The 27,083-nt window shown below is 36.6% G+C and overlaps 1 protein-coding gene across 2 annotated transcripts; it reads left to right on the top strand.

The window, feature by feature from the left end:
• The first annotated feature begins 2,861 nt into the window (after window positions 1-2,861).
• Window positions 2,862-26,006, top strand: slc1a2a (solute carrier family 1 member 2a). Of its 2 annotated transcripts, none has more exons than XM_017414291.3 (12): window positions 2,862-3,013; window positions 13,601-13,740; window positions 15,525-15,677; window positions 18,196-18,446; window positions 18,545-18,653; window positions 19,069-19,195; window positions 19,318-19,551; window positions 19,943-20,137; window positions 20,586-20,720; window positions 23,548-23,758; window positions 25,266-25,333; window positions 25,692-26,006. In XM_017414291.3, the coding sequence occupies exons 2-12, from the start codon at window positions 13,611-13,613 to the stop codon at window positions 25,708-25,710; spliced, it is 1,632 nt and encodes a 543-aa protein (XP_017269780.1). In that variant the 5' UTR covers window positions 2,862-3,013; window positions 13,601-13,610; the 3' UTR covers window positions 25,711-26,006. The 2 variants fall into 2 exon arrangements, with proteins under 2 accessions (XP_017269780.1, XP_017269779.1); XM_017414290.3 differs by lacking the exon at window positions 2,862-3,013 and adding an exon at window positions 9,870-10,182.
• Window positions 26,007-27,083: the final 1,077 nt, after the last annotated feature.

Raw genomic sequence — 27,083 nt, 5'->3', positions numbered from 1 at the left:
TCCCACTGTGAGTACCTACCAGCCTCGAGGAGTCACTGCTCTGAACCAGCAGGGGGCCTCAGTAGAGTCCACACTTCAGTTCCTAGCCTGCAGTGGGAATCTGCCTGCACACCAAAAGACTCCTGCCATCGCACTGTGTGTTAGACAAGCAGCCCACCATCCTGCTCATGTTAAGCTTTACAGAAGGATATAACTTCAGATGGAAACCCTGCATGTCAGTGAATACCATGGTCAACAAGCCAAAATAACCCACAGAAATACAAGCTAAAGTATTAGATAAATACCTTTTGAGATGTACTGAGGCTCCAACTACAACATTGATTTAGACTTATAAATACTAAAAATAAGAAATCTATTGTCAAGTCATTAAACATTCAGAAGATTTCCCAACAGCAAGCTTTAAAAAAAAGAAAAAGTAAAAGCAAAATGCAGCACTCATGACTGATTGTACCATCTGATGAATTATTGATTTTCATGTAAATGACACAAAATGATCTCCAATACCATTTGGACATACATTCAGAACATGTGGCTACAATTATAGTGGGGATCTTAGATGTTTGTTTTTTAATCTAAAATAACACAAATACAAATTAAAATTAACAAAAAGACACAACATGCTATACTGTCATGATTTATAAAACGTTAAGGATGTAACCGTTTTCCATGTTTTCTGTTTCCTTTTCTTGTCTAATAACTGATATAAGAATAACTTGGGGAGTCTGAAGTTTATTTTATTATGACTCTAACTTTAGAATAATTTTAAGAATGTGACTATTACTTCCTGATGGTGTGTGGAATTATGTTGATCATTGTGATGTAGAGAGTTTGTTCAAGGTGGGGCACATACCACAGTGATTGGTGACAAATGGTCTGTCATTAGCAAGCTGTTCAGTCCTCAAAGTGGGTGTCCCTGTGTTATTCCTTGTGTTTTTCCAGGCAGCACAATGGAGCCACCTGTCTTTTCCAGGGGAGATCCAGAGAACCTTTAGTGCTGGTGCTGGTGTCAGCTGCTTGTTTTGGGAAAAAAAACTAATTTTCTAGGAAAATAACCACCACCAGCACACTTTCAAGATCTGATAAACATTTTTTTTCATAATAGCTAACAATAATGTTTTTATTAATGCAATATCTGGGTCATGATTTAAACTGTCCTTCTTGAAACTTTTCTTTTGTGTACAGTCCATCTGTGTAATATCTTTGCACATACTAGGACCACTTTAAAGTCAAACAAATAACCTTTACACCTTCCGAGCTTATAATACATTTGCTTGTTAGGTGTTTTTTTTTTTTTCTAGAGTAAAACAATAAATTATTTTAAAAAAATACAACTTTTGTTTTTGCTCAGTACCTCAGTTTTGCACCCCATCTTTTTTTTACTGTTGAAGTGATGGCATTACTACCTTTGGGAGACCAAAAAAAAGCTTAATATGAAATCTTTACTGATAATCTCTGGGAGCTGTGTGTGTTTTTCTGTTTTAAGACTGTGGCTTAAATCCACAACTGGTTTTTACCATCTCTTATCTGCAGCTACCTCTGCCACCATAATCTGCCTTTCATCAAAAATGAACTGAGTGTTTGTCTAGATCTTCGAGTTTTATCTTTTGTACCACTTAAGTTTCCCGAGCAAGTCACTAAGTCTTTGGCAGCCTCTTACCTTTGACTATCTTGGATATAAACCATCTCCAAGAAGGGTAGTCATCAGAAAAATCTCCCCCACATTTGTACAAACTGCATTTTCTAAATAAAACATTATACATATATTAAATATACAATGAGGTGCCACAGCAGTGCAGTTGTCAGAACCTTCCACCTAGGATATGTGTGGAGTTTCCATGTTTTCCCTGGGCATGTGTGGGTGTTCTCTGGTTTCCGCCCACAAACCATAAACATGCATACTATATTCAGTGGTAACTCTAAATTGTCCCTAGATGTGACTGAGAGTGTGAATGGTTGTTTGTCTCATTTGTCTCTGTGTGTACATGTGATGAACTTGTGACCTGTCCAGGGGTGTCCCCCGCCTCTTGCAGTGACTGCTGGAGACAGACACCAGCACCCTGGGACCCAGAAAGGAGAAAGCTGGTAAATAAAATGAATAGATAAATACATGATATAAATTTGGCAAAAAAAAAAAAGTTAGAATCAAACAACTTCACATAATGAATGTATTGAAAACAAACTTTTCTGTTTTTGCATGCAGTAAGCCATGCAGGTGCGCACGTGTGTGACAGTAAGGACGAGCTCAGCGCTCACCTGTCACAGTGAAGTTTAACAGATCGCGTGTGTCTGCGGCGTGTTTGCATGTGAGGGCGCGTGTTTGCGAGTTTCCCCGCAGACTGTCCAACATGTGCTGTCATTGAGAAGCACACTGAGAGGATTTGCTAAACTTAGCTCTTACTCCTGCGACACAGACGCCTGCAGTCTTTGCTGAGGCTTTGTGCAGGACACCTGCAAAGCCCAGCCCATTAAACAATGATTAGTTTAGTGCTCAAACTTTTCCAGTTGCAAACTGCAACAACAACAACAAAAAAATATATGACTGCAATTCTTTAAAACACAAAAGCTTTCACCTGTGTGTAACACATGAAAGATGAAATACTTTGGGGCAAATTCATATTAAATGCAAATGAATAAATTCAAAACTTTTGTCAGTTTGGCTTTTGAGTAAACCCAGTTTGAGCCATTATGTTTTGCCGAGGCCTCCGTTTTAATAGGATTCCACAATGCCTAATGGTTTGAAGTTCTACTAATCCATCACTCTTTAACAAAGAGAACATCCTACCTGTGCCTGAGAGGAGCCACTGAGCTCTCATCTCAAATCCCCATCCCTCAGTGTGTACATCTGTGAGCACGTTGTGCGAGTGCAGAGTGTCTGTTTGGTTTGCTTAGAGTAGGAGAAACCTGCGCTGCTACACTTTAGAAACTCTACAAACCGTTTTGCTGCTTAAATTCGAGACACAGCAGGAAGTTAATCAGGAAAACCCACACAATAAAGAAGAGAAGACCTCCACAGGTGAGCACTTTTAGTATAAGGATACATGGATGTTAATATGTCACCTTTACAAGAGTATTAGTGGAGGGGTGAAGAGCAAAGTGATTTTAAATGTAATAGTAATTAGTTCTGGATGCACTTCTTATCTCTCCCCTCAAAGAGGTTAAAACTCCATCTGTTCTCATGCACACTCTGTTGTTTTGCAGAAATGGCTTTCCTATATGACTGCCAGGTTCAACAGAGGAATAGGTACAGACAGTGTTGTCAGTGATGTGACCCCATTCTGAGCATACCTGAGTGTAATGATCGGTGCTTGGTTGTATTCCCACTCCTGCTCCCGGGATGATGGCTTGATCTAGGTCATGTCAGGATACTGGCACGGTGCTCCCCCAGAAAATCACCAGTCCACAAAGTCTCGAAACAAACTGAAATTCACAAACTGACTGTCAAATTAAAAGATTAATGACATTACTTCTCGAGACAGGAACGAATGTCGGCTAATGCAGTGTATGGAAGTGACAGGTTCTTAAAGCGATGCAAAACAGCTCGCCTTGGGCCACATATGTATCAGTAAAGATATGATGCTCTGTGCGATCGACTCCCACCACAACTCGAGACAAGGCTGCATGAAGATGAAGTTCAAAAGAACCGCCTGGAGGGTTAGACAGTAATTCCAAGTAAATTAATTTGATGGATTTCACATCAGACGGTTTATTTCGCTCTGCCTCGTGTCAGGGACCGTTACCACCAGGGGCGACTGGCCAGCAGAGGGCTCTGGGGTTCCTTTCTCCCAAACCCCAAATACTCTATTTTTTCCCCAGTGTTGATGGGGAAGGGAAAGGCTGCTCTAGCCTTATGTATTTCAAACAGCTTTGCAGAGGACTCACAGACAGATAGACAGTATTTTATTTTCCCTCCAATCCAAAGCATATACTCGAACCTAACCCCAAAGCATAATTTTTGTACTTTGACCTGAATGATGATTTTTACAAGCTACAACCATCTTCAGTCTCTCTAAGCTATCAATGGTATACCATAATAATATAACCAATAATAGTTCAAGATGCTGAAATATCTTACAAATTCATAATGAAACTTTTATTTGTGTGTCACTGTGTTCCATCTGTTGAAATTCTCAGTTTGCCATTATATTATCGCTGAATAACGATGTAGACCAGCTAGATCCCCAAATGGGTCCAGACCTGAACACAAATAAAGGCTTATCCTGAACCCAGATCAGTTGTTACATTTCAGCAGCGTAAATTATTACAGCATTTAGAGTAATTCATTTATGCGGTGCAGCTTTTCCTGCATATACTGTAAGTCATTTCAGGTGGCTCAGCTTTTCTACGATTGGTGGTAGTTCATTTTAGACAGTGCAGCTTTTTCCACATTCATGGTAACTCATTTTAGGCAATCTAAACCAGCTTTTCCCACGTTTATGGTATTTAATGTAAGCTGCGCAACATTTCCTACAATTATGGAAGATCATTTTATGTGGCGTAGCCTTTCTGCAACTTACGGTAATTCGTTTTAGGTGGTTCAGCTTTTCTACATTCATTTTCTTCATTCATTTTAGGTGGTCATGCTTTGCTATAATATTTCAGTAATCATTTTAAACAGTGCAGTATTTAATTTTAGGTGATGTATTTATGGATATTCCTATGGTTGGATTGTGGTTGCTCTCAGCTTGTCTCTGAGAAGAAGCTGCCAGCACACAGAGAGGTACATGCCTGAAAAAAAAAAAATATATATTGTAGCAAGTGAAGAAAAGTAGCATGGCTGTCACTAGAAAATAAAAAAAGAAAGAAATAATATTTGTATATCTTCTGAGCTAGAGAAAAAAAAAAACATTTTCTCTTCTTTGGACCTTGTTGAATTTTATTAAAGACCACTGATGTAGATCCAAATAAAGCTCATAGATAGGCTACATGTTGCTGCTTGCAACATGTTTATTTTTCTGTTTTACGACATTCTGTTAATTAAAGCATTTGTTTGTGTACTGCTGATTCACAGGCTCAACCAAGCTACTTCTTTTATTCAGCATTTTATGAAAGATCTTCTGTTTATTTAAATTTTAATGGATGTTTGGCTTCACCTGTTACTGCAGATAGTATGAATAAGACAATAACTTAAAAAAAAACAAGAAAAACGTGGACTTAATGCACTTTGCTCAGCTCACATTTAAATCAGAAAAACAAAAATTCACAACTCTTTAAACTACATTTTATGATGGGATATCATGTTCTACTCATTCAACATTGTTTTAAGTTCACAATGTTTTTTTCAAAGCTGTGTTTCAGTTTAAAATAAGAGGAAAAAATGGTCACTTGTTTAGTGAAATGCAACATCATTATTTAACAAGGACAAAGTCATTTTCCCCCATTTTCTGAATGACCCAATTTCTCCTTACAACACCTGAGCCTACTTCAAGTGTAGCTGATAATTTTACAATCAGCCATTATGTCAGGCTTTGTGGTAAAATAGGACCCACTTAGGACATAGGACTTACTTGAGGACTTGAGAAAAATAAATACAATTATAAAAGCAAAAAGATGACATGGCAGCAAAACACAAACTAACAAAATGATCATGTGAAGCACATAGGGAACAGGCAGTGAAACAAACATGATCAAAATGAAAAGTGGGGGGAAAGCCAGGAGTATAAGTATGCTGGGAATGATGAGAAGATAGGAAGCAGCTGAGACTAATAAGATACCAGGAAGGGGTATGAGTGAATGTGCAGTGCTGAGGATGAAGCTGACTGATGGCGCAGAGAAAAACTGAGGAACACAACTGAACACAAGAGATCACAAGAAACAGCAGGGAAATAATCATCATAACAAAAAGCACAAACTGTAAACAATAAAACAAAAACAAACAAAACACACACACACACAAACAACAGTTCCTGTAAGTTTCAGCTCCTAATGTCTGCTGTGGAAAATTATTTTACTTTTTGGACAAATAAAGTCAAAGTCACTTAGAAAACATAAAACATCTATCTAAAATCATTTTGATAATGACATGTTTTTGATCTAAGTCATTCATAAACATGTTCATTTCTTCACATTTATTTTGTATATATATTTATTTTTTCAAATAGTCCTTTATGGCCTTGATATTCATCTTTAAATGTGACATTACTCTATAGTCACAGCAGGCATTAAAAACATGAATATGTCTCAGAGAGATTTTTTACATGTGTCATAATAATATGTATAAAGGCCTCAAAGGTTATGTTTCTTTAATATTTTAAACCCTCAAAAAAGTTTTAACTTTCCAGCTGGTAAAAGTCAAAGCAAAGACCTTCGGATGTTAAATGTTTATGTCTTACTGTAACAGTTATTTGCAATTAAAACAATTAAATGACTTAACCACAAAGCTATCAAGGAAAGACTAAATATGCAGTTAGTTTACTTGGCGTCCTACCCTCTGAAAAAAAAAAGTGTCTCATTTATGAAGTCAAACAAACAAAATCAAAATGAGTTTATCTTTTTAATAAAAATATAATCACTTAGTTACTCAAGTTGTAATTTCCTTATTTTTGCCATCAGAAGTGTGCATTCATCTAAGCAGAAATACACGCTTTCAAGAAGAAGCTTTTGGATACACAGAGAGTGGAACTAATATCAGTTTTCTTGCCTAGATTCTGGTGAAACATGAAATGAGAGCATCCACATAATTTAATCTTGTTTGGTCTCATTCTGCGTGATGAGGGACAAGATGAGTCTGAGTAGAAAACAACATTTCCTTCTCTGCTTCACTTTCAAGTGGAGGGATGATGGCAGAGCAACTTAAGAGCTTCTTGTCCATTTTTTTCTTTTTTTTAAATTGTACATCTCCTGCATGAATAAGAGCAATTATCTCCCTTAATCAGAAGCTGAAGATGAGCTGTAGCTTTGAAATCCTGCTCTTCTGAGACAGATGTCATTAAAATCATCACTGATGCATAATCAGCAGTGGTGCATCGTGATTTCTATCCTAGCCCATTCAAAATATGTTTGAATGGGTTGCGCTTGTGACAGTCAGTATGGCTTGTTCTGCAATTTTTGCACAAGGATTTCATGTTTACAAAGAACTCTCAGGTTGAATTATTGAAAAAAAAGCATCTAAAACGAAATAATAACAAAGACAAATTTGTCTAATACAACCACAATGCTGGTTGCAGTTGGTGGATCTTCAGAACAATGTTTCACTAATTTGAGAAGTCAGTGAATGCGATTGACTGCCTATTAAGCACTCTATGAAGTATTTGAGTCATTTGTGTCCAGCAATTAAATATTTGTAAAGAGGAAAAGTGTTAATTTCTGATTGGGATTTATTAGTTTCAAATTCAAATACTACAATAGGAAATGTGTAGCAAAAAAACAAAAAAACTGACTAAATGAACAGACATAATAAAAATTAGAGGACAAATGACAAACATTAATTGCTTCATTACATGTGCTTAGTTCGTAAAAACAAACAGAGCTTTTTGAATTAGGCTGCCTTTGATTTGTGGAATAAATAGATCACGCATCTCCACTGAGGCCAGAAATTTCCATACTGCAGCTGTCAATTTGATTCACTACAAAACCCTTATCAGTGTTTTCCTCAACTTGTTTATTAAGAATTATTTATTTTCAAACAACAATAAAAAGTGTCTTTTTTTGATTATGTAGATGTATTACCTAATTTTAAGACTTATAGAGTTTCTTTTTTGTTTTGTCTTTTCATTATTGCCAGTTTCCGGTAGGCATAAGGCAGGCAGAATGGGTTTTGCGTGTGTCTGTGTGTGTGTGGAGTCAACCCTATTCAAGATGGCTGCTACAGCCAAGTGACATTCTCAAGTACAAAAATGGCTATAACAGTCAGTGTTTCATATGTCGAGCTCAAATTGGGTGTGGTAGTAGCTGAGAGTCATCTCCAGCACATACTGTGAGTGCAAATTATTGTACATCATACTTGCCTAAAATGTTGGCAACAACTGTTTGAGTCTAACCTTTCTGTCTGTTAGCAAAATCACTCATGAACTTTTGGACTACAGATATTGGGCTAAACATTAGAGTGGTAGTAGCTGAGAGTCAATAACAACACATAGTCTGAGCACTAACAAATCAACAGATCCTGCAGTTTTACATGACATCACATCTAACATTATTTTCAAGGTTTGACCAAAACCACTATGACTCCTTTCTCACTGTAAGATAATCTTGATAAAAAAAATAAAAATAAAATAACAATCTGGGTGGGTAAAATGCATTTCATCAAAAAATTCAAAGACATTAATAACTGAATATTACAATATGCCACATTTTTTGAATCTCCTTTTTTGTATGAAAAACGTTGACCAGCAGTTTTTGCAAAGTTGAAAGGATCATGAAGGCTTCAACAGGCAGTCTCACAAAACAAAAATACAAACCAATGTTAGTTTTTTTTCTCTTTTTCTTTTTATTTTGAGTTTGTAATTAAAGTACCTAAACAACTAGTCTTTTTTTCTGATTCCAAGAAACTTCTCCAGAGATTTCACAGCTGCAGACTTGTTCTCTGGTGTGTATGTGTGCTGGACTTAGGATGGCTCAGGACAGATTAGGTAATTATAGACACCCACTGCCTAAGCGTGGCCTCGTGTTGTCAGGTGTTGCAGCATGAGGCGCAGCTTGTTGCAGAGGAGAGAAAAGGTGGAGCAACTAGCACGATACCGCACGGACAAATGCTTTGCCATGTGCTCCTGGTTTGGCTCTCCACTTCCTGCTCATGCTTAGAAAACTTTGAAATCTTCACACACTTTATTGCAACAAGTTCAGCACACCTGTGCATGATGAATCTGTGATATCAAGCATGAATTTGGAGTTTTGGTGATTTTTATTAACTGATCATTTTTAGAAAGCTGGAAAATCTCCTAAAATTCAGACAATTGTTAAAATAAGTCTAATGTGCCAACAAAGTCCAGTTGTTGTTGTTTTTTTTTCGCATACAAAGTGGCTTAGGCTATCAAACCAAACTGCAAATAAATTGTTGGTTTTGAAAAACCTTCACAAGTCAATGCAGCTGAGAGCAAAAGAGGTCACGCCACTTTCAGCCACTGAGATCATTCAGTGACAAAGCTGCACTGAGGAGATGTGACTCTGCAAATACATTGAGACTGTTGTCATGAGTTACTGCTACAATATACAACGAATGTGCAACACTGAGTTAAAGTAAAAAAAAAAAAAAAGACATTTAGGGTTTTAATGTTTAAGCATTAGGAATAATACCAAGATTGATCAAGTTTTTGCGTCATTCCAGAGTTTGTTTACACTAAAAAACAAATTTCCCAGAAGCATCATAGATTCTAAAAACCTACACAAAATCAATTAGAAAAAAAAAGTTGAACTAATTACGAGAACGAATAGATATATTTTGAAAATTAAAACTAAAAGGTAGCTTTCCTATTTGTTTTTGTTTTATTGTATTTTTTAACACTTATTCTGCAAAATTAGATTAAACTAGAAGTTAGTGTCTAATATAAACTTCTTTTAAACTAGCTAATTAAAAACATTCAGTATAAGCGTGATAAATAAACTTCAGTATTTCATATAATTTATAATGTCTGGTAATATGACATTACAAATAAGTCAGTTCCCAAGCTTCAAATTGAAAGCTTTTTTTTCATTTGTTGTTTCATTTGTTAAAGGGTTTCCTGTATTTAAAGCTCTGCAGACCTTTCATGAGTCTTTTTAAGAGTCTGTGCTTTTTAGCTACAAGTGCATTGTTTATCTTAGTTGTCTTAGCTGCAATAATTTTCAGTGGATAACACATAAACCCTGAACATAAACCAAATAAGCAAAACAAAATCAGAAAAACAAGATAAACACAAAGAAAAAGTTGCCAGGAAGGATTTTGGCTCCTTTGCTAATCTTAGCAGAGTTGGCTCCACCCTTCCTGTCTGGGAGCCTTCAGTCACACCTCCACCTCATCACTTTACCTCTGCACACCTTTTTGCAGCTGACCGAGCAGGGATCTTTGACTTTGATTTGGGATATACAACAAATATCGAAGAGGACGTGATTAAGGACTCTTTTTTTTTGAGAACTCAAAGGACCAAATCCATTTTTGGGTGGTTTACTGCTGCATGAGCCATGACTTCACCAATGTGTTCACTGAGGGTACTGGCTGTGTGGTAGCTCTTCACAAGTGCAGTTTAATTCCTGAGTGATATCCAGCTGGTAAGTTTGTTGGTAGCATGTTATGTTTTTACTCTGCAGAACAGTGACTTTTAAGACCAAAATGAAATATTATTAATCAGGGATGCAATGCAAGCTGTTGTCTGTTAAGTATGTCAGCTATGAGTTTGTTTGTTTTATTTCTGTGACTTTTTTTCCATGCATTGTACTTTCAGTGTGATATGTGATGCAAGAGTAAGATCTCTTCTTAATAATTACTCTCTAAATGAATGAGATGCATTTCGACCCTGCAAAATCAATCCCACATCTAAATGTCTTGTTTGGTGTATTTGTGTGATTTATTTATTTATTTATTTTAATGAACATTGCTTGACAGTTGATGCAATCTGAAGACTTTTAATTTAAAAGATATGTACGTTTAGTACCACACAACTAAACATACATTCACAATTTTGGCATCAATGATGTGTTCAATGCTGTTTTTCAAAAATGCCACCTGTACAAATGCAAGTAAAGTGCTCTTAATTATGATATTTGAAAGTCAAGTTGGTGATGCTCTGCATCAAATATTCAAACAAATGATGGTGACACTTTGACTTTTCTTGGGAAGCCCCTTTTCTGTTGCATAACTCAATCACTTGTGTGCTGGAAGGGCTAATTCCATCCTTGTTAATTAGCTTAAGTCTCATTAATGCCAGAGCACCATGTATCAGACATGCTTGATTGGCTTGGCATTCGTCCTCATCTTATATCTGTTCACCTTTTAAATGTTTAGATTAAAAGGTATCACAAATACTGACTCGTCAATCATTTTGTGGAATTTGTGAAAATGAGTTGTATATGTTTCTGCAACAAAAATATTTTTAATTTACACTTTGTTTCACCTGTCTGCTTTAACAATTCCCCTCAATTTGTTGTCCGCAGGAATGTATTTTTTCAGTATAGTATGTTTTCTAAATTCACAGCCTTTACTAAAAAATAAAAACAAAAAACATCATATTTTTCAGTGTTTGTTGCTGAGTTTGATGTTCCAGGAGGCATCAAGGTCAAGGTTGTCCAGGTAACCACAGGCATCCAGGGTTATATAACTGTGTACGTCTGTGTTCTGCAGGAGATTTAAAGGCCGCTGAGGAGAGCGTTGATCTTTAGTCAAAGAGGCTTTAATTTAAGTCACAACAAACACACGTTGCTTTTGAGACACAATGAGGCCTTGGATTTCAAAAAAAAAAAAAGATAAATATGCATAGTTGGTTGGAAGACCTGCTGAATCGCAGGTCTTAATACTCAGAATCTCCAAGTAACACATTTACCAAGCTCTGGGGACACCCTTACACCTGAAAAAGTATTTTCCATCTTGCAGCTACAATTACTTAAATCCATAATATGGTTGTTTAAGACCTTCTGCAGTTAGATCTTAAGGCATTTATATTAAAGTTTTGTCTTTGCATTTTTGATTTATACATAAACGTCAATGTAAATGATCGAATGGAGGCCAGAACAAATAAAAACACAGGCAAGGACGCAAGTAAAAACATGAATTCTGTTTATATATATTTGTAAAGTGGAAAAAAAGCATTTGCCTAAATGTAGATTATACAGTTAAAGTAGAACTTCTTAAAGGAAATGCCAAAGTTTTAAACAAAGTACTCATGTGATCTATTAGTGCTTGGAGTATATGTTGTTAATGACACTCAGCTACTACAACACCATATTGTAGCTGGATATCCCTATCAATGACTGAGTTATAGCTATTTTTGTGTTTGCTAATAGTGATTAGCTGTGGCGACCATCTTGAACTGGGTTGACTCCAAATGTTAATCAGTTGTAGATTCACATCCATTGATTACTTCTAAGGCTACATTTACACTGCAGGAAAAAATGTCCCAAATCCAATTTTTTATGCCCATATGTGACCCAAATCAGTCATATTTGATGTTTTTCAAAGCAACCTCAGTCTGAACAGTCATGTTGCATTTTATCCCACTTTTATGTCATTGAAGTCGGGATATGCGGATCGATCCAAATATTGATACAAATGGTGGAGTTGGATGATACTGATACTGGCATGATGGGATCAGTGCTTAGGTTTGTTTCTTTATTCAACTTTCAGGTTGTTGCTCCTGTTCCAGTAGTGCAAGTCTGGGCCTGAGTAGCAGCAAGATCAAATGTAAACATTGGATGAAACAAGCATGGCAGATGCAAAAAATGTAGTTGGCTCCGATTGCACAATTTCAGAATCAATGCACACTCTTTTACATGAGAAGCAGCCATATTTACTTCTGTAAACACAGCATGCTGCTTGTGATGTCATGTCGTCTTCTGTGCCAGCCGGTCGCCTCATGGCCATAGACTGTTCACACTGGAGTCTGATGACTGTCGCATTTAAATTATAAAGTGAAACACTTGCAAAAAAACGCTGATTTCAGCAAAATACTGAAATTGGTCATTAAGTCCTTCAGATTGAACATAGTTTAAGAGTTTTTATTTCCTGAGATGTTTTGCTAACAAACAGACAAACAAACCCACATACGACTTTCATGGCAGTGGATTATCAACAGGTTATTTACTGATTCTGCGCTAATTGTTTGGAAACATCAGTTGCTGTATGAAATGGCAACCTTCAAACGTTTGTCTTACAACTTTGTTCACAGCTTATTTAATTCTGTTAATATTTCTTTATTAAAAGCCAAATGGCACAACAAAGGGAAAAACAATAGAAAATGTTTGGGGGGGAGGCACATTATTAGGCACAACCACACTGACAAGTCATTTTCCCCTTTAACTTTCAACATACATGACCATTAACATACTGTACCACCATGTTGAGAGACTTGCTGTTAGGAAACATGAACTTTCTATCCTGCAACTTGCTGTTCAGTGGTGAACATAACAATTATGGGATGCAGGAATTTAGTGCCATAGTCGGTCAAAGAAGGACCTAAATGTTATATTTGAAAAGACAGGAGGTTGGTGTAGACTACTTAAGAGCTTTGGTGACAAAAACAATCCCAGAGGATTTGTCATCCCTAAAAATCTCAGAAACAAAACAAAACAAACAAACAAAAAACACTAAGTAGAACTTAGGGAGAAAGTCAAGACCAAGCAGACATGAATGCAAAAAAAAAAAAAAAGAAAAGGTGAGGAAAACAGACTTTCTAGGGGAAATTTTCAGAATGGCTTCATGTGATTTAACAAGGATCAGAACAGGTGGTGATATGGCAATTAGAGATAAGATTAAGGAAGCTGAGGACAACTAGGAAATCTGACAGACAACTGAGGATACAAAGTCAAACAGAACACCAACCAAAGACATGAGAAATAAAACTATTACACAATAACAACAAGGATCCAATCAGATATGAACAACATCTGAACCAAAACTCACTGACCATAAGAGAAAGTGTAAAAAACACTGCCACTCGTGCCTATCAGCTTTTTCCTTTTCTTTACATTTTTTCAGTGCCAACAAAATGCAGAAGCAAGTGGAGGTCAGGATGAGCGAGGGCCACATAGACCCCATCATGGAGACTCCTGAGAATCCATGTAGCACTTTCTGTGAAAAGATAATGAAGAACATGGTTCTGACTCTCACAATTCTTGGTAAGTTTGTACTCCATGCATGCACACACATTTCATTTATCTTCAATTCTCATATGCCCATTCAGGGACTCATAGGCTTAGAAGCAAAATTTAAAACCAGAGACTGCTTTGCTTTGTTATGAAGTGGGTCACCAGAAAAGTGGGCAAGAGCAGGTGCATGGATGAAACACTCAGAAGACTGAGCGTTCCCAGCAGGCTTCAGTGTGAAGAAGGAACAGTGAATGCATGCAGAAAGCAGGTTGTTTTTAGAATAATAAATGGATGTTCCGAGCTAAGAGTTGGGAGGTTTTAAGTTTAACTACAACCTATGGATGGAGCCAACATGTCAGGGTGTACTCTGCATGATTCTGGTGACCCAGACCAAATGGAGGAAGAAATTTCTACTGGACAGTTTCTGTTCATCAGCCAAATTTGTTGTTTGTGATATATAAAGAGAGGCTATAAAAGCCTCTATCTCAGTACCCCCAAGTTGGACTTTTTTGGTGGAAGACTGTTCAGAAATGCTGTGTGTTGTTCCCAAATAAAATCACAGCTGAGCTGTCATTTCTGACTCCTTGTTTTATAATTACTTATCAAATTCAGTCACAAGTGTCAGTACAGGAACACTGGCTGCACACCAGTTGCAACCTGGGTGACAAAGTGGCTAGCTGGGTATTTATGGTTAGCTCTCCATTTCAAGTGACATATCAGCCAAATGCTGGCTAAACCACGCAACTGCCAAGAACCAAATGTGATGAATAAATTCAGTGAATCAGCTGAATATCATAAATTGCAGGCTCTGTGTTAAAAAAGTAGGTTATTTCTGGTATTTGCATATTCATATGAAATTATGTTACAGTGGCTCTTAGCTTTAACCTTTTTGATTGCGTGTCTGTTTAGAAAAGCCTGAATCTTCACATTCCAGCAAAGGTTCAGTATCACTTTATAATTCTACAATAGATGGTGTTCATTCTTTAGGGATTATCTGAACAATTGATCTGAAGCTATTAACCTTTGTAATGGAAAAATTGTGAAGCACTTAAAAGTATATTTATTCCTTTGCAACAAAAAAAGTTGAATAAAACCGATGAAATCTTATGATGTTCATCTAGCATTTAAACCCTGAGGCGATATCAGGTGAGAGAGCCATGTGTCTGCTATCATGCCCTGCATGTGCAATCAGTGGAGAACTAACTGCTGCACCTGGCGTCCAAAATGGGAGCAGCTGCATGTCTTTGGGCGGTGAGAGGAACTTGGAACATCAGAGGAAAATTCACCCACACAATGTGAAAGCATGAGAGCTGAACTGAAAGCGACTTCAGCCTTTTACATATTGGACTATCTTGTGTTAAGCACTGTAATGTGCTAAAACATTTACAAAATACTATAAAAATATATATGTATGCAAAGTAAAAGTGAACTTAAATAGACCGAACCTAAAACTAACACGATTAGAAAAATCTGTTTTATACTTGCTGTTTCGTAGTATTATTTTCCTAAAGTCTACTAACAGATGTAGAATGCTTGGAACAATAAAGACAAGATAATTAGCCTACTTCTCTGGTGTGATTCATTGACTAGCTATATGTGCAGGTTTTTATTTTTCACAAATACACAGCTGTTCTATAGATAGGTAAGACCTCGGCACAGTGACTCTCAGGTGGGCTGTAATGTGAAAGAACATTTAAAGGAGCATAACATGAGATTGTACTTGACACATTTCTTTAGAATAAGAGCACATGTTTTATTTCATGGCTCAGCGTCACCTGGTGTTGTGTTTATTATGTGCTTTCTCAATTTGACAGGTGTGTTTCTTGGTTCCATTGCCGGAATGCTTCTGCGGCACATATCACCGCTCCCTCCCGACGTTATAATGATCATTGCCTTCCCTGGGGAGATCCTAATGAGGATGCTGAAAATGCTTATTTTGCCTCTTGTTGTTTCCAGTCTGGTCACAGGTGGGTGAGATACAGTATCTGTGCTACATTCAGTGTTCTGCTGAATTTGCTTACAACTGGCCTGAAATGAGGTCGCACAGTACATGTTGTTACCTGGGACTAGAGTTGCAGCAGCAGAAATTAGAGAGTGGGAGTATTTTCATTTTAGCAAACTGAAAAGTTCTTCTTAAAACTGTGCTTGGTGTATGGTTTCACAGTTTTTTATTACATGCACAGATGGTAATGTTTTTCCACAGTGAACACTGATTTTCTTTTAAAACATAAACTTTACAAAACAAAACCAGAGCAGTGAAATTGTTAGTTCAAGCTCTATGCAGATAATTTTCATATTCTGCTGCCAACATGTTTAGTGATAGACACATCTGTGTGAACCTGGGATTATTTTCTGAATAAAAGTCATTTTGTTACTATTATAAAATATAGCTATATAGAACATATTCAATTAAAACTGAATTTTCTAAACAAATGTTATTGATGTTGCTCATGCAGTCATATTTAAACTGCATGTGGTCATAACTTTACATCACATTACATGTAGGATAATGTTACTTTGTATAGAGAGGGTTGCAAAATTATTTAACCTCGATTGGTTACCTTTCCATCTTGTTACCTTACAACCTGGAATGTAAATAGATTTTTAGTTGGAATAAAAATAATTGTTGTATAAAAAATACTTCAGATTAACAAAGTTCAGTAATGAAAATGAGTGTCTTAAAAGTATAAAACTGAAGTGTTGCATGCATGTGTTCAATCCCAATACTTGCTAGAACCACCTTTTGCAACAAGTACAGCATCATGTTTGTCTCATGACCTTGGTCCATCCAACATTTGGACTTTTAACTCATTTTTCATGTAGCTGTTTCAGTTTGGATGGGTTGTCTTTGTACAGCGATCTTTAGATCAACTAAAGATTGTAAGTTGGGCTCTCAAGATTTTTTTGGTATTTTGCTCCTTCCAACTTGCCTTTAACTCTGACCAGTTTCCTAGACCCTGCTGATTTAAACAAAATAAAATGAATAAATAAACAGCCCCACAGCATGATACAGCCACCACCATGCTTCACTGTGGGGATAATGTTCCCATCATGATGAGAGGTGATAGATTTGCCTCAGAGAGCGTGTTGTCTTTGATGGCCTAAAAGTGACCACAGTGCTTTCTTCCACAATTCTAAGGAAGATCTCCCAAACAGCCCAGTTTTTATTATTTTTTTTTGTTTATACCTTTTAAGCAATGTCTTTTTCCTGTTCACTTTACCATGAAGCCCAGTGCCATGCAGCTTACAATGGTCCTATAGACAGAGCCTCCAATCTCTGCAGAAGAGCTGCAGCTCCATCAGGATTATTTTTGGCTTCATAGATATTTCTCTGATTAATGGCTTCCCTACCCAGTTTGTGAGCATGTGAGATGTCCCTCTCTTGGTGGGTTTGCAATGGTAAAATCATTTTTCCATTTTCTGATAATGGATTTTTAGGGCTCCATGGATTTTTCAGTGTTTTGACATGTTTTTAATAACCCAACCCTGATCTGTTCTTCTCCACAACCTTGTCTTTGATCTGTGTAGAGAGTTCCTTGGTCTTCATGGTGTCCTTTGGTTGGTGGTAGTCCTCACTGTTTAGAAGGGTTTCACTTGTGTTGATTCTTGGGGCTGTCAGAACAAGTGTGTATACATACTGAGATCATTTAACTAATTATGTGGCTTCTAAAGGTGATGGTTAGGGATTCAAAGCAGCAGGGCTAAACAAGTATGCATGCACCACTTTGCAGTTTTACATTAGAAAAAAGTTTTCTTGTCCCCATTTAACTTCATGCAATATTTTTGGAAACATTGCTTTCATTTAAATCAAATTTCCAATTAATTTCAGGTTGTAAGGCACCAAAATGAAGAGATTATGAAGAGGAATGAGTACTTCACAACCCATTATACTTGTTCAAGCTCTTGTAATCAATATATAATGTAAATGCATTTTTCTTGAGAACAAAACTCAGGCACTTTTACCTTGTCCAAGTTTTAAGGGCTCCAACAACATTACGGCCAGAGACACTCATTACATACATAGAAATAACATATAGTACAGTGTGCATACAAACTATCGGTCTTACCTTTGCAAAATTTTAAAGTTGCCTCCTAATCAAACTCAGATATTTCTTAATCTGCATTGCCTTGCAATAAGAAAATATTAATACATTATAGTAATGCAAAAGAAAATAATTAATTAGTTTGTCAGAAGTACTTTATCTTGCTGTGAAGCTATTTACAGAATGTGAGGTTTCTTTTGATTTGTTTTGTTTTTGTTAGGGGAAGAGAGTTTTAGAAATGTTCCTTTGGAAACAGTTCTATTAAAATTTTAAAGAAAAGAATTTGTTCCTCCAGAATGCGTGCAGATTGTTTTACCAGAAAAAGTACACAACAGATCTGCTCAAATAACAATGCCTTTTTTTTTTCTTGGATTATTTTTCCCTACAGAGACTATTATTGTGAGCTAAGTCTGTTTTCTTGTAAAACATATTGTGCCAATAGGACTTGCTGGTTTGGATGCCAAATCCAGCGGCCGCTTGGGCTCCAGGGCCATGGTGTACTACATGTCAACAACAGTGATTGCAGCTGTCCTGGGAGTGATCCTGGTACTGCTCATCCACCCAGGGAACCCCAAATTGAGAGCTAATCTCGGACAGGGAAAGAAGAACGATGAAGTATCCAGTATGGATGCTTTGTTTGACCTTATCCGAAATCTTTTTCCAGAGAATCTGGTACAGGCCTGCTTCCAGCAGGTAGGAGTCACACAAATATATTTGAGAAAACCCACATATTGTAAAAAGTCAGTTGCTCCAACAGTTTGTTCTTCTTCTATTATTTGTTTCTTGCCCAGATCCAGACAGTAACCACCAAAGTACAAGTGCCCACTAACAGGACCAGAGCACCTCCACAGTTCACAATCAAGAGGTCGCTTCAGTTCAAAAGTGGGATGAATGTCCTGGGTGGGTGAAAATAAAAAAAGCAAACCCACAGCATGTCAGCAATAGGTTGGCAGTGCCTTCATTGGAAAAAAAAAAAAAAAAAAGTTATTTCCAATTTTTTGGTTGTATAACAGCTAAAAAAGTATATTTACTTGTATTTTTAGTTGTAATTTTAAATCAGTGATACCATAAAAATCGTTATAACTAACTTTTAATGATGGATTTATTGTCTTTCACATGGTGCAAAAATTTATTGAAATATAAGTCATTCAAAACTGCACAAAGTAGACATAATGTGGTGGATACACTAATTGAAATGCACATTGGACTGTTTTATTTACTAAAGATGAATTCTTTTGAATATTACTGTACTGAATACAAGGCATGAATAGTCATATCTTTTGTTCCTACTAAATTAGCATTCTGTGTTAAACAGGTCTGATTGGATTTTTTGTGGCATTTGGCGTCATTATGGGGAAAATGGGAGAGAAGGCCAAACTAATGTTGGAGTTTTTCAACGTGCTCAATGAGATTATTATGAAGATTGTGAGCGCAATTATGTGGTAAGTGCAAATCTCCACTATCAGTGTGTTGTATGTAGTGCACTGATTTTGGCTGTATGTAAATAATAAAAAAGAGGGGGGAAAAAAAAGCAATTTCTTGCATTATTTATGTCTATTTTTAGGTATTCTCCACTTGGTATTGCCTGCCTTATCTGTGGAAAGATCATCTCCATTGCTGACTTAGAGATGGTTGCAAAGCAGCTGGGGATGTACATGGTGACTGTGATAGTGGGCCTCATCATTCACGGTGGCATTTTCCTTCCGCTCATCTATTTTGTGATAGTAAGGAAAAACCCCTTCACGTTCTTTATGGGAATATTCCAGGCTTGGGTCACGGCACTCGGAACGGCATCCAGGTATAATGAACTCAAAGAAGTCTGGTTCCTTCACAGCAAACAAACAAAAATAAAAGTGAAGAAATAAGACAAAACAAACAATCTACTAAGTCACACCTTCTATTTTGTGTAAGCTTTTGTGAATTTAAACTTAAATAATAAATAATTTAGTTTAAAAACCATAAAATTAAAAAAAATGACTAGTTTAGAGAAACGTTCCAAAAATTTGAACAAACTACTGACCTTGTCAAAATAAATACTCAACAGTCTAAACTATTTAGTGAGTGTTATTTTAGTTTGTTTGTGATAGATTGGGCTCAAAGTTTGCATCTTCAATCTCATGGTGTGATGTTTGTGACTGTCATCCTAAAGCTGTAGTTTTTTTTTGTTTGTTTGTTTTTATTCTCCACAGCGCTGGTACATTGCCTGTCACATTTCGATGCTTAGAGGAAAATCTGGGCATTGACAAAAGAGTCACACGCTTCGTCCTTCCTGTGGGGGCCACCATCAACATGGATGGGACAGCCCTCTATGAGGCTGTGGCTGCCATCTTCATCGCCCAGATGAATGGGATTGTGCTTGATTGGGGCCAGATAGTTACTGTCAGGTGAGCAAGCTATCATAGCACATCTTCACAGAAAAAAAACTTTTGCAGGAAAAATTACTTTTATAAGAGGTTTAAATTGGCCTTGGCCTAGTGAAGATTGTACTTTTGTCCAATCATAATTTTGTCCCATCAAATACAATGTATACTCAGTTCAGGAGCCCTTATGACTATTGGTGTCACATAAATTTACACTACATAAGAAACGTTCAAAGTGAAAATTTAGTGCATAGTATGTTTCCACATTCACATTTTTAAAAAAAGCCCTAAAACTTTAGACACAGAATATTCAGATTTATTTCTAGTTTGAAATAAATTAGTCACTACACACACACACACACACACACACACACACACATTATATATAGTGATATGACATGATATAGTGTGATATAGTGTATTTTGGGAGTGTAAAATTGTGGTCTTAGATTTGAATTTGTCTTCTGTTCAGTATGACAGCCACCTTGGCAAGTGTTGGAGCTGCCAGTATCCCCAGTGCTGGACTTGTGACCATGCTTCTGATCCTCACAGCAGTGGGGCTGCCCACTCAGGACATCAGCCTCTTGGTTGCTGTCGACTGGCTGCTGTGAGTCATGACTACCACTATTTAAAACAGACAAACACATTTCAGTCTGCAGGCTTTAAGTTTGACTTCTTATCTTACAAACTGTTCAAAAAGATAGCTGAGCATCCATTTTACGACATATTCTCAGTCCCTTAAAAAAAAAAAAATCAAACAAAGAAAGGGAACAAAAAAAGGAAAATGAATTTGTCACTACATTTTAAAACTGCTGAACTTACTTTATTTAACTTGCTTCATCAATGAGAAAAAAAAGACATTCAACACTGATTCTAAAAAAGTTCGGACATTGTGTAAAATATAAATAAAAGCAGCATGCTACGATTTGCAAATCTCATAAACACAATAAAATGTATCAAATATTTAAACTAACAAATTATACAATTTTCTTTAGAAAAAAAAAAAGTAATTTTGAATTTGATGGCAACAACACATCTCAAAAAAGTGGAGACAAGACCATGTTTACCACTGAAGCATGTATGTGAATGCTTTAGTGCAGTGCCCTGAGATGACTTTTGTTGTGAATTGGCACTATATATATTAACTGAATTTAATCTTCTCTTTTTTTTAACAACAGTCTGTAAATATCTAGGAACTGAGGAGACCTGTTACTGTAGGTACTGGAGGGGAATTTTGTTCCGTTTTTGTCTGATGTAGGATTCTAGCTGTTCAACATTCTTGGCTCTTCGTTGCTGGATTTTCATTTCATGAGACACCACATGTTTTTAATTGGTCAGAGGTCTGGAGTGCAGGCTGGTTAGTTCAGCACCTGGACTCGTTTACTACAAAGTCATGCTGTTGTAAAGCATGAGGTGTGCAGGTAAATATTGGTTCACTGAAATAATTAAGGCCTTCTTTAAAAAAAAAATCATTTGGATGGGAGCATATTTTGTTTTAAATCATGTATATACACTGCCTAGCCAAAAAATAAAAAAAGTTGCCACCTGGATTTAACTAAGCAAATATGTACAAGCCTCCTATTGGATAATTACAGCATGAGTGATTATGTTTCAGCTGGCAACAAGTTATTTAACCCCAACTGGTGCAATGAGTTGCTTCTCATTTCTTAAACAACCATGTCTAAAGACATCCTGTGGTCGTGGAAAAGATGTCAGTCTGTTTGAGAAGGGTCAAATCATTGGCATGCATCAAGCTGAGAAAACATCTAAGGAGATTGCAGAAACTACTAAAATTGGGTTAAGAACTGTCCAACGCATTATTAAAAACTGGAAGGATAGTGGGGACCAGATTTACCCTGTTCCAGAGTGATGGGTGCATCAGAGTAAGAAGAGAGGCAGGTGAAGTGCTGCACCCATCATGCCTAGTGCCGACTGTACAAGCCTGTGGGGGCAGAGCTATGATCTGGGGTTGCTGCAGTTGGTCAGGTCTAGGTTCAGCAACAGTATGTGCTCAAAGAATGAGGTCAGCTGACTACCTGAAAACACTGAATGACCAGGTTATTCCATCAATGGATGTTTTCTTCACTGATGGCATGGGCATATTCCAAGATGACAATTGTGAAAGAGTGGTACAGGGAGCATGAGACATCATTTTCACATATGGATTGGCCACCACAGAGTCCAGACCTTAACCTCATTGAGAATCTTTGTGCTGGAGAAGGCTTTGTGCAGCGGTCAGACTCTAACATCATCAATGTAAGATCTTGGTGAAAAATTAATGCAACACAGGATGAAAATAAATCTTGTGACATTGCAGAAGCTTATTAAAACAATGCCAGCAAATACATGCCATAATCAAAACTAAAGGCGGTCCAACAAAATAATAGAGTGTGTAACCTTTTTTTGGTGGTGACTTTTTTTTTGGCCAGGCAGTGTACTTTACTGGATTGATGGTGCCCATCTAAATGTATTAACTTCCCTTGCCATCAGAAATATTGCACCCCCATACCACCAGAGAGGCAGGCTTTTGAACTGCACATTAATAACAGGTTGGATGGTCCCTCTCCTCTTTAGTACAGAGGATGTGGTCTCCAAAAGGAATTTCAAATTTTGATTTGTCAGATCCCAGAACAGTTTTCTACTTTGTTTGTCTAAATACGCTTTGGCCCAAAGAAGACAGCAGCATTTCTGGATTATGTTCAATTATGGCTTCTTCTTTGCATAATAGAACTTTAACTAGCATTTGTGGATGGCACAACGAACTGTAATAACGTGTGGAAGTATTATTTTGCCCAAGCAGTGGTGTCTATGACAGAATCAGACCAGCTTTTCATGTGGTGCCGTCTGAAAATCAGGTCTCGCCTAAAGATCACGGGCATCCAATATTGACTTTCAGCCTTGTTCTTTGAGCGCACAGATTTCTCTGTTAAGGAACATCATTCTGACTAGTTAACCTATGCCCCTCTTTACTTTTGGGAGATTCAGCCTCTCTAAAATGCTGTTTTTATAACCAGTCCTCTTACTGACCTGTTGCCATTTAACCTAATTAGCTGCAAAATGCTCCTCAGCTGTTTCCTACCACCTGCTTTTCCAGGCTTTTGTTGGCGCTGTCACCAATTTTTGAAACTGCGTTGCTGTCATCAAATTCAAAACAACCGTTCTTTTATAAAACAGTGCAATTTCTTTGTTTAAACAATTAATATGTTTATTTTGTTTCATTGTGAATGAAATATTTGTTTATGTGATTTGCAGATCATTGAATTCGGTTTATATTTACATTTTTACACATTGTCTCAACTTTGTTGGAATTAAGGTTGACGTTTTTTTCTTCATTTTATTTCTTTAAAAAAAGGTTTTCTTTAACAAGTGTCAGTCATTTCTGCACATCTTATTTCTTTTTCTTTTTTTTATCTCTTTTTTTTATCAACACATAGCGATCGTTTTCGTACCTCAGTTAATGTGGTTGGGGACTCCTATGGAGCGGGAATCGTGTACCATCTTTCCAAAGATGAGCTTGATTCGTTTGATGCTCAGCAGACCCGGATGGACGACTTTGAGATGGCAAAGACACAGTCCTTCTTTGAAAACAATACCAATCAGAATGTATACGCTCACCACAACTCAATCTTGATAGACGACTGCAAGGTACATTTCACGTTAACAGACATAGAGACTTGTATGTAGACAACGCCCTCAGCTCTGTGCTGGTCTTATTTTGTGTGTGACTGTATTGCTTTTCTATATGTTTGGTGTATTTGTGTCTTTGTTTATAGTAAATCTTATATTTTCATTGATGAAAATATTTTTTTAAAGTGGTGAAAAGGCTAAATAAATATGTAAATATTTATTTATTCACCGATACATTATATGAAGAAGCAGTTTTTGTGATACCAGGATCCAAAAAAAATACATATTTTTTTATTTTCTTTTTTTTTTGTATACAGGAATATGTTTAGTTTTAATCACATTCAAAAAGTAATTAAATCCAAAGGATTTTAAAAAGTATTCACTCTGCCCAATATGATTTCTTGTGCATGTTTATATTTAATTTGTATTTTTGTTATAAAATGTACTGATTTATTTCACTTTTCCATTTTTTTTTTTGTCTAATTAATTGGACATGTATTTTTGGCAGCCCTGACCAAATTGCAGTTTCTGATAATTGGCCATCTTTAAAAACAATTGTAGCTAGTGGTATGCATAAAGACTGCTGATTCAACTAAAACAATGCATTACATTTGTGAAATGCATGTCTTTGACCTTCACTTGTAGCTCAATTTAAATGCAAACAGTAATGTTGGTTGATATTTCACTGCCTTTTTAGTTCCAAAGAGTGTTGTAATTTGGTTGGGGAGAGAATCCATAAAATACATGGCATGCATATCAACCCCTTCAGATGTGTACCTGTATGCTGACCTTCAAAAATCTGTAAAATTCACAAAACATCCATAGTACTCTCACAGGATACAAACTTTATTTACAACAACATAAATATTCTGTGGAATGTAGATATATCCAGCTGAAATATACACAGCAGAATCCAGAAAACTCTTCATTCTCTTCTTAGGAGTTCCCCTTCTTTCTCACCACACTACAGCGCTATTGAAAATATGTTGGGTAGAAATGATCACTGTGCACAGTTGTAAAACCATTCAAACAATGACCTTAGGCGCATAAAAGTTAAGATTTGGGGATAAATATAAAATCAGACATCCGTTTCTATGTGTGAATTTATCAGGTGACGATGTTTAATGAAAACAGCACCATTAGACATAAAATAAATTTGAAGTTGTGTTTTTGAAAGAGCCATGAGGCTTTCTCTGTATGTTTTTAATCAGGAAAAATGAGGAAAAATCTGTATAATTTACAGAGAAGAGTTGACATGTATGACATGGCCATCTCTGAAGAGCTATAATGATGATTCTTTACCACGTCAGGAACAAATCACTGTAGCATTCTCTCAATATTAACAAAATAGCATACATTCTTATCTAAATATGGGGTTTCACAAATTAAAGTCAGACTCGAGATTAATTTTTCCTGAATGCAATGAAGCAATGGCTTCTCTGCCCCCAACCAATGAGGATTTGTATAAATATATATATAAAATGGTGCCTTGGCCGAAATAGTTGTCCTTGATAATTGCTTACAGGTTACAAATGGCAAAAATGGCAACACTCAGGAGTTTTCTCATGTTGATGAAGAACCATGGAACTTCAGGTAAAGCAGATTCAGCACCTTCCCCTGAGTTTCACCAGCATTTACCCTCTGAGGACACAGCTAAAGGAAAATTTACACAAACAAGGACACATTAATTGAAGTAAACACTAAAAGGGTGACGACTCTATGGGCAGCGCAGACTGCCAGCAAGTCTTTGAAAGAAGTCACTTACCCTTCTGGAGGAAATCTTCTACATCTGCACAAACTACACAAAACATGTGCATTTTATACATTTCTGCAGATGAATTAAACACCTGACAGCTCAGGGCCTTACTTGTGGCTTCTGCATTTTTTTCCATTCTGTTAGGAAAAAATATATATATTTTTTTCCTTTACTTATTTTTCTTTTGTATTGAAGATCTTTCTCTGTGGCTTGAGGATAAAAGCGGGGATAAGGATGAAGGAAATATGACTTTGCCAGTGAAGATCGTAACAAGGACTAACATTAAAAAAAGTAAAAAGTTGAAGTCACTGGGAGTCCAACGGGCTGCATTACTGAATGCCTTTCTTATCAGCTGTGTAAGTTTAATATCTGAAACGCTGTCCTCTAATAAAACATTGAACCTAAGGTTCAAAATGCTGCAAAGAAGATCTTAACAGAACATTGTGAAGTACAGGACATGTACGGCTTCCATTCCCTTTGACTGTTTGATTTATAGGATTATACCTGAATGTCACACATGGTCAAGCCTAAGAAGCAAAGCTTAGGACTTAAGAGAGGGAGTGGCTTCTAAAAGTGGCAACAAACAGTACATAATGTGTTGCAGAGTAAAGCTGAAACTAGAGTGCAGTAAGGGTGCCCTCTCAGGTCCTGTAATTATACTGTATATACTGTATATATGCTCCTTATATGTGAAAACAAAGACTATGGCTGTCCCTATTCTGGAAATGATTTGCAATCATTGTGTTTGTGTTCCTGGGAGGAAGAGAGCATGAAAATAAAGCTGGCAATTCTTTGAGAGAAGAAAAAAAAAACAGGCTTGTCTGTAAAACTCTCAGCATGCTCATGCTTTGTTCTGTGTTTTATTTCAAACTGTCTATTTCTGTTTATTCATGACAACCTTGCCTTGATGATGTCACCTGCAGAGTGCAGTCACTAAAATGACTGAAACATGTTCTGGAAAAATGTTTTTAATCGTTTATGTAGAATATTCAGGTTTAAGTTTCAGCAAAGAAAGTAACCCCACTTTCAGCTCTTTCCACAAGTGAGTATGGCTGGGCCTTCTCACAAGATATTTAGATATTTAGATCTTTCAGAGTTTTTACTGCAGATTTGCATATAAATAACAAGCTTATAATTGCATCCAGAGTTAATTAGCTATGGTCATGTCTGTTTAGCAAGTGCACACTGAAGTCCGCCTCTGGCACTTGCATAAATCTGACGCTGTAACAACAAGGTCATTGGATGTTGTTTTTACATGTTTTGAGCTTTACAGTGTAGAAACTCTGACTGAATGTAGCTTAAAAATGGATCATTTATGTCTAATTTATATAAGCAGCAGCTTATATAACCATGTTTAAAGTGCCTGCTTGCACTTTGTGTATATACTCACATTAGATGAACAAATTCAGCATGTAGCTTTGGTAGTTTTGTCATCCTGTTTTTGCAATGTTGAATATTTCTATATAAAATAAAAAATGTTTCTATACTTACAGTGTTCAGCAACATTAGAGACACTTATTTAACAATTTATTTTTATTGTATGGGCTGATAGGGGTTTGACTAGTTTGTGACAAAGTTGTTTCTATG

This window comes from Kryptolebias marmoratus, linkage group LG15, assembly GCF_001649575.2.
Source record: "Kryptolebias marmoratus isolate JLee-2015 linkage group LG15, ASM164957v2, whole genome shotgun sequence".
Taxonomy (NCBI): Eukaryota; Metazoa; Chordata; class Actinopteri; order Cyprinodontiformes; family Rivulidae; genus Kryptolebias; species Kryptolebias marmoratus.
The sequence above is the reverse complement of the archived record's forward strand: the minus strand, read 5'-3'. Positions and strand labels throughout refer to the sequence as shown.

What these genes read in the sequence shown, in the direction of transcription:
- slc1a2a (XM_017414291.3), top strand. Translation starts at nt 13,611, where the DNA reads ATGCAGAAGCAAGTGGAGGTCAGGATGAGCGAGGGCCACATAGACCCC. An exon ending in TCTGACTCTCACAATTCTTG is followed by an intron (nt 13,741 to 15,524) that starts GTAAGTTTGTAC and finishes TCAATTTGACAG; the next exon opens with GTGTGTTTCTTGGTTCCATT. An exon ending in TACAGGCCTGCTTCCAGCAG is followed by an intron (nt 18,447 to 18,544) that starts GTAGGAGTCACA and finishes TTTCTTGCCCAG; the next exon opens with ATCCAGACAGTAACCACCAA.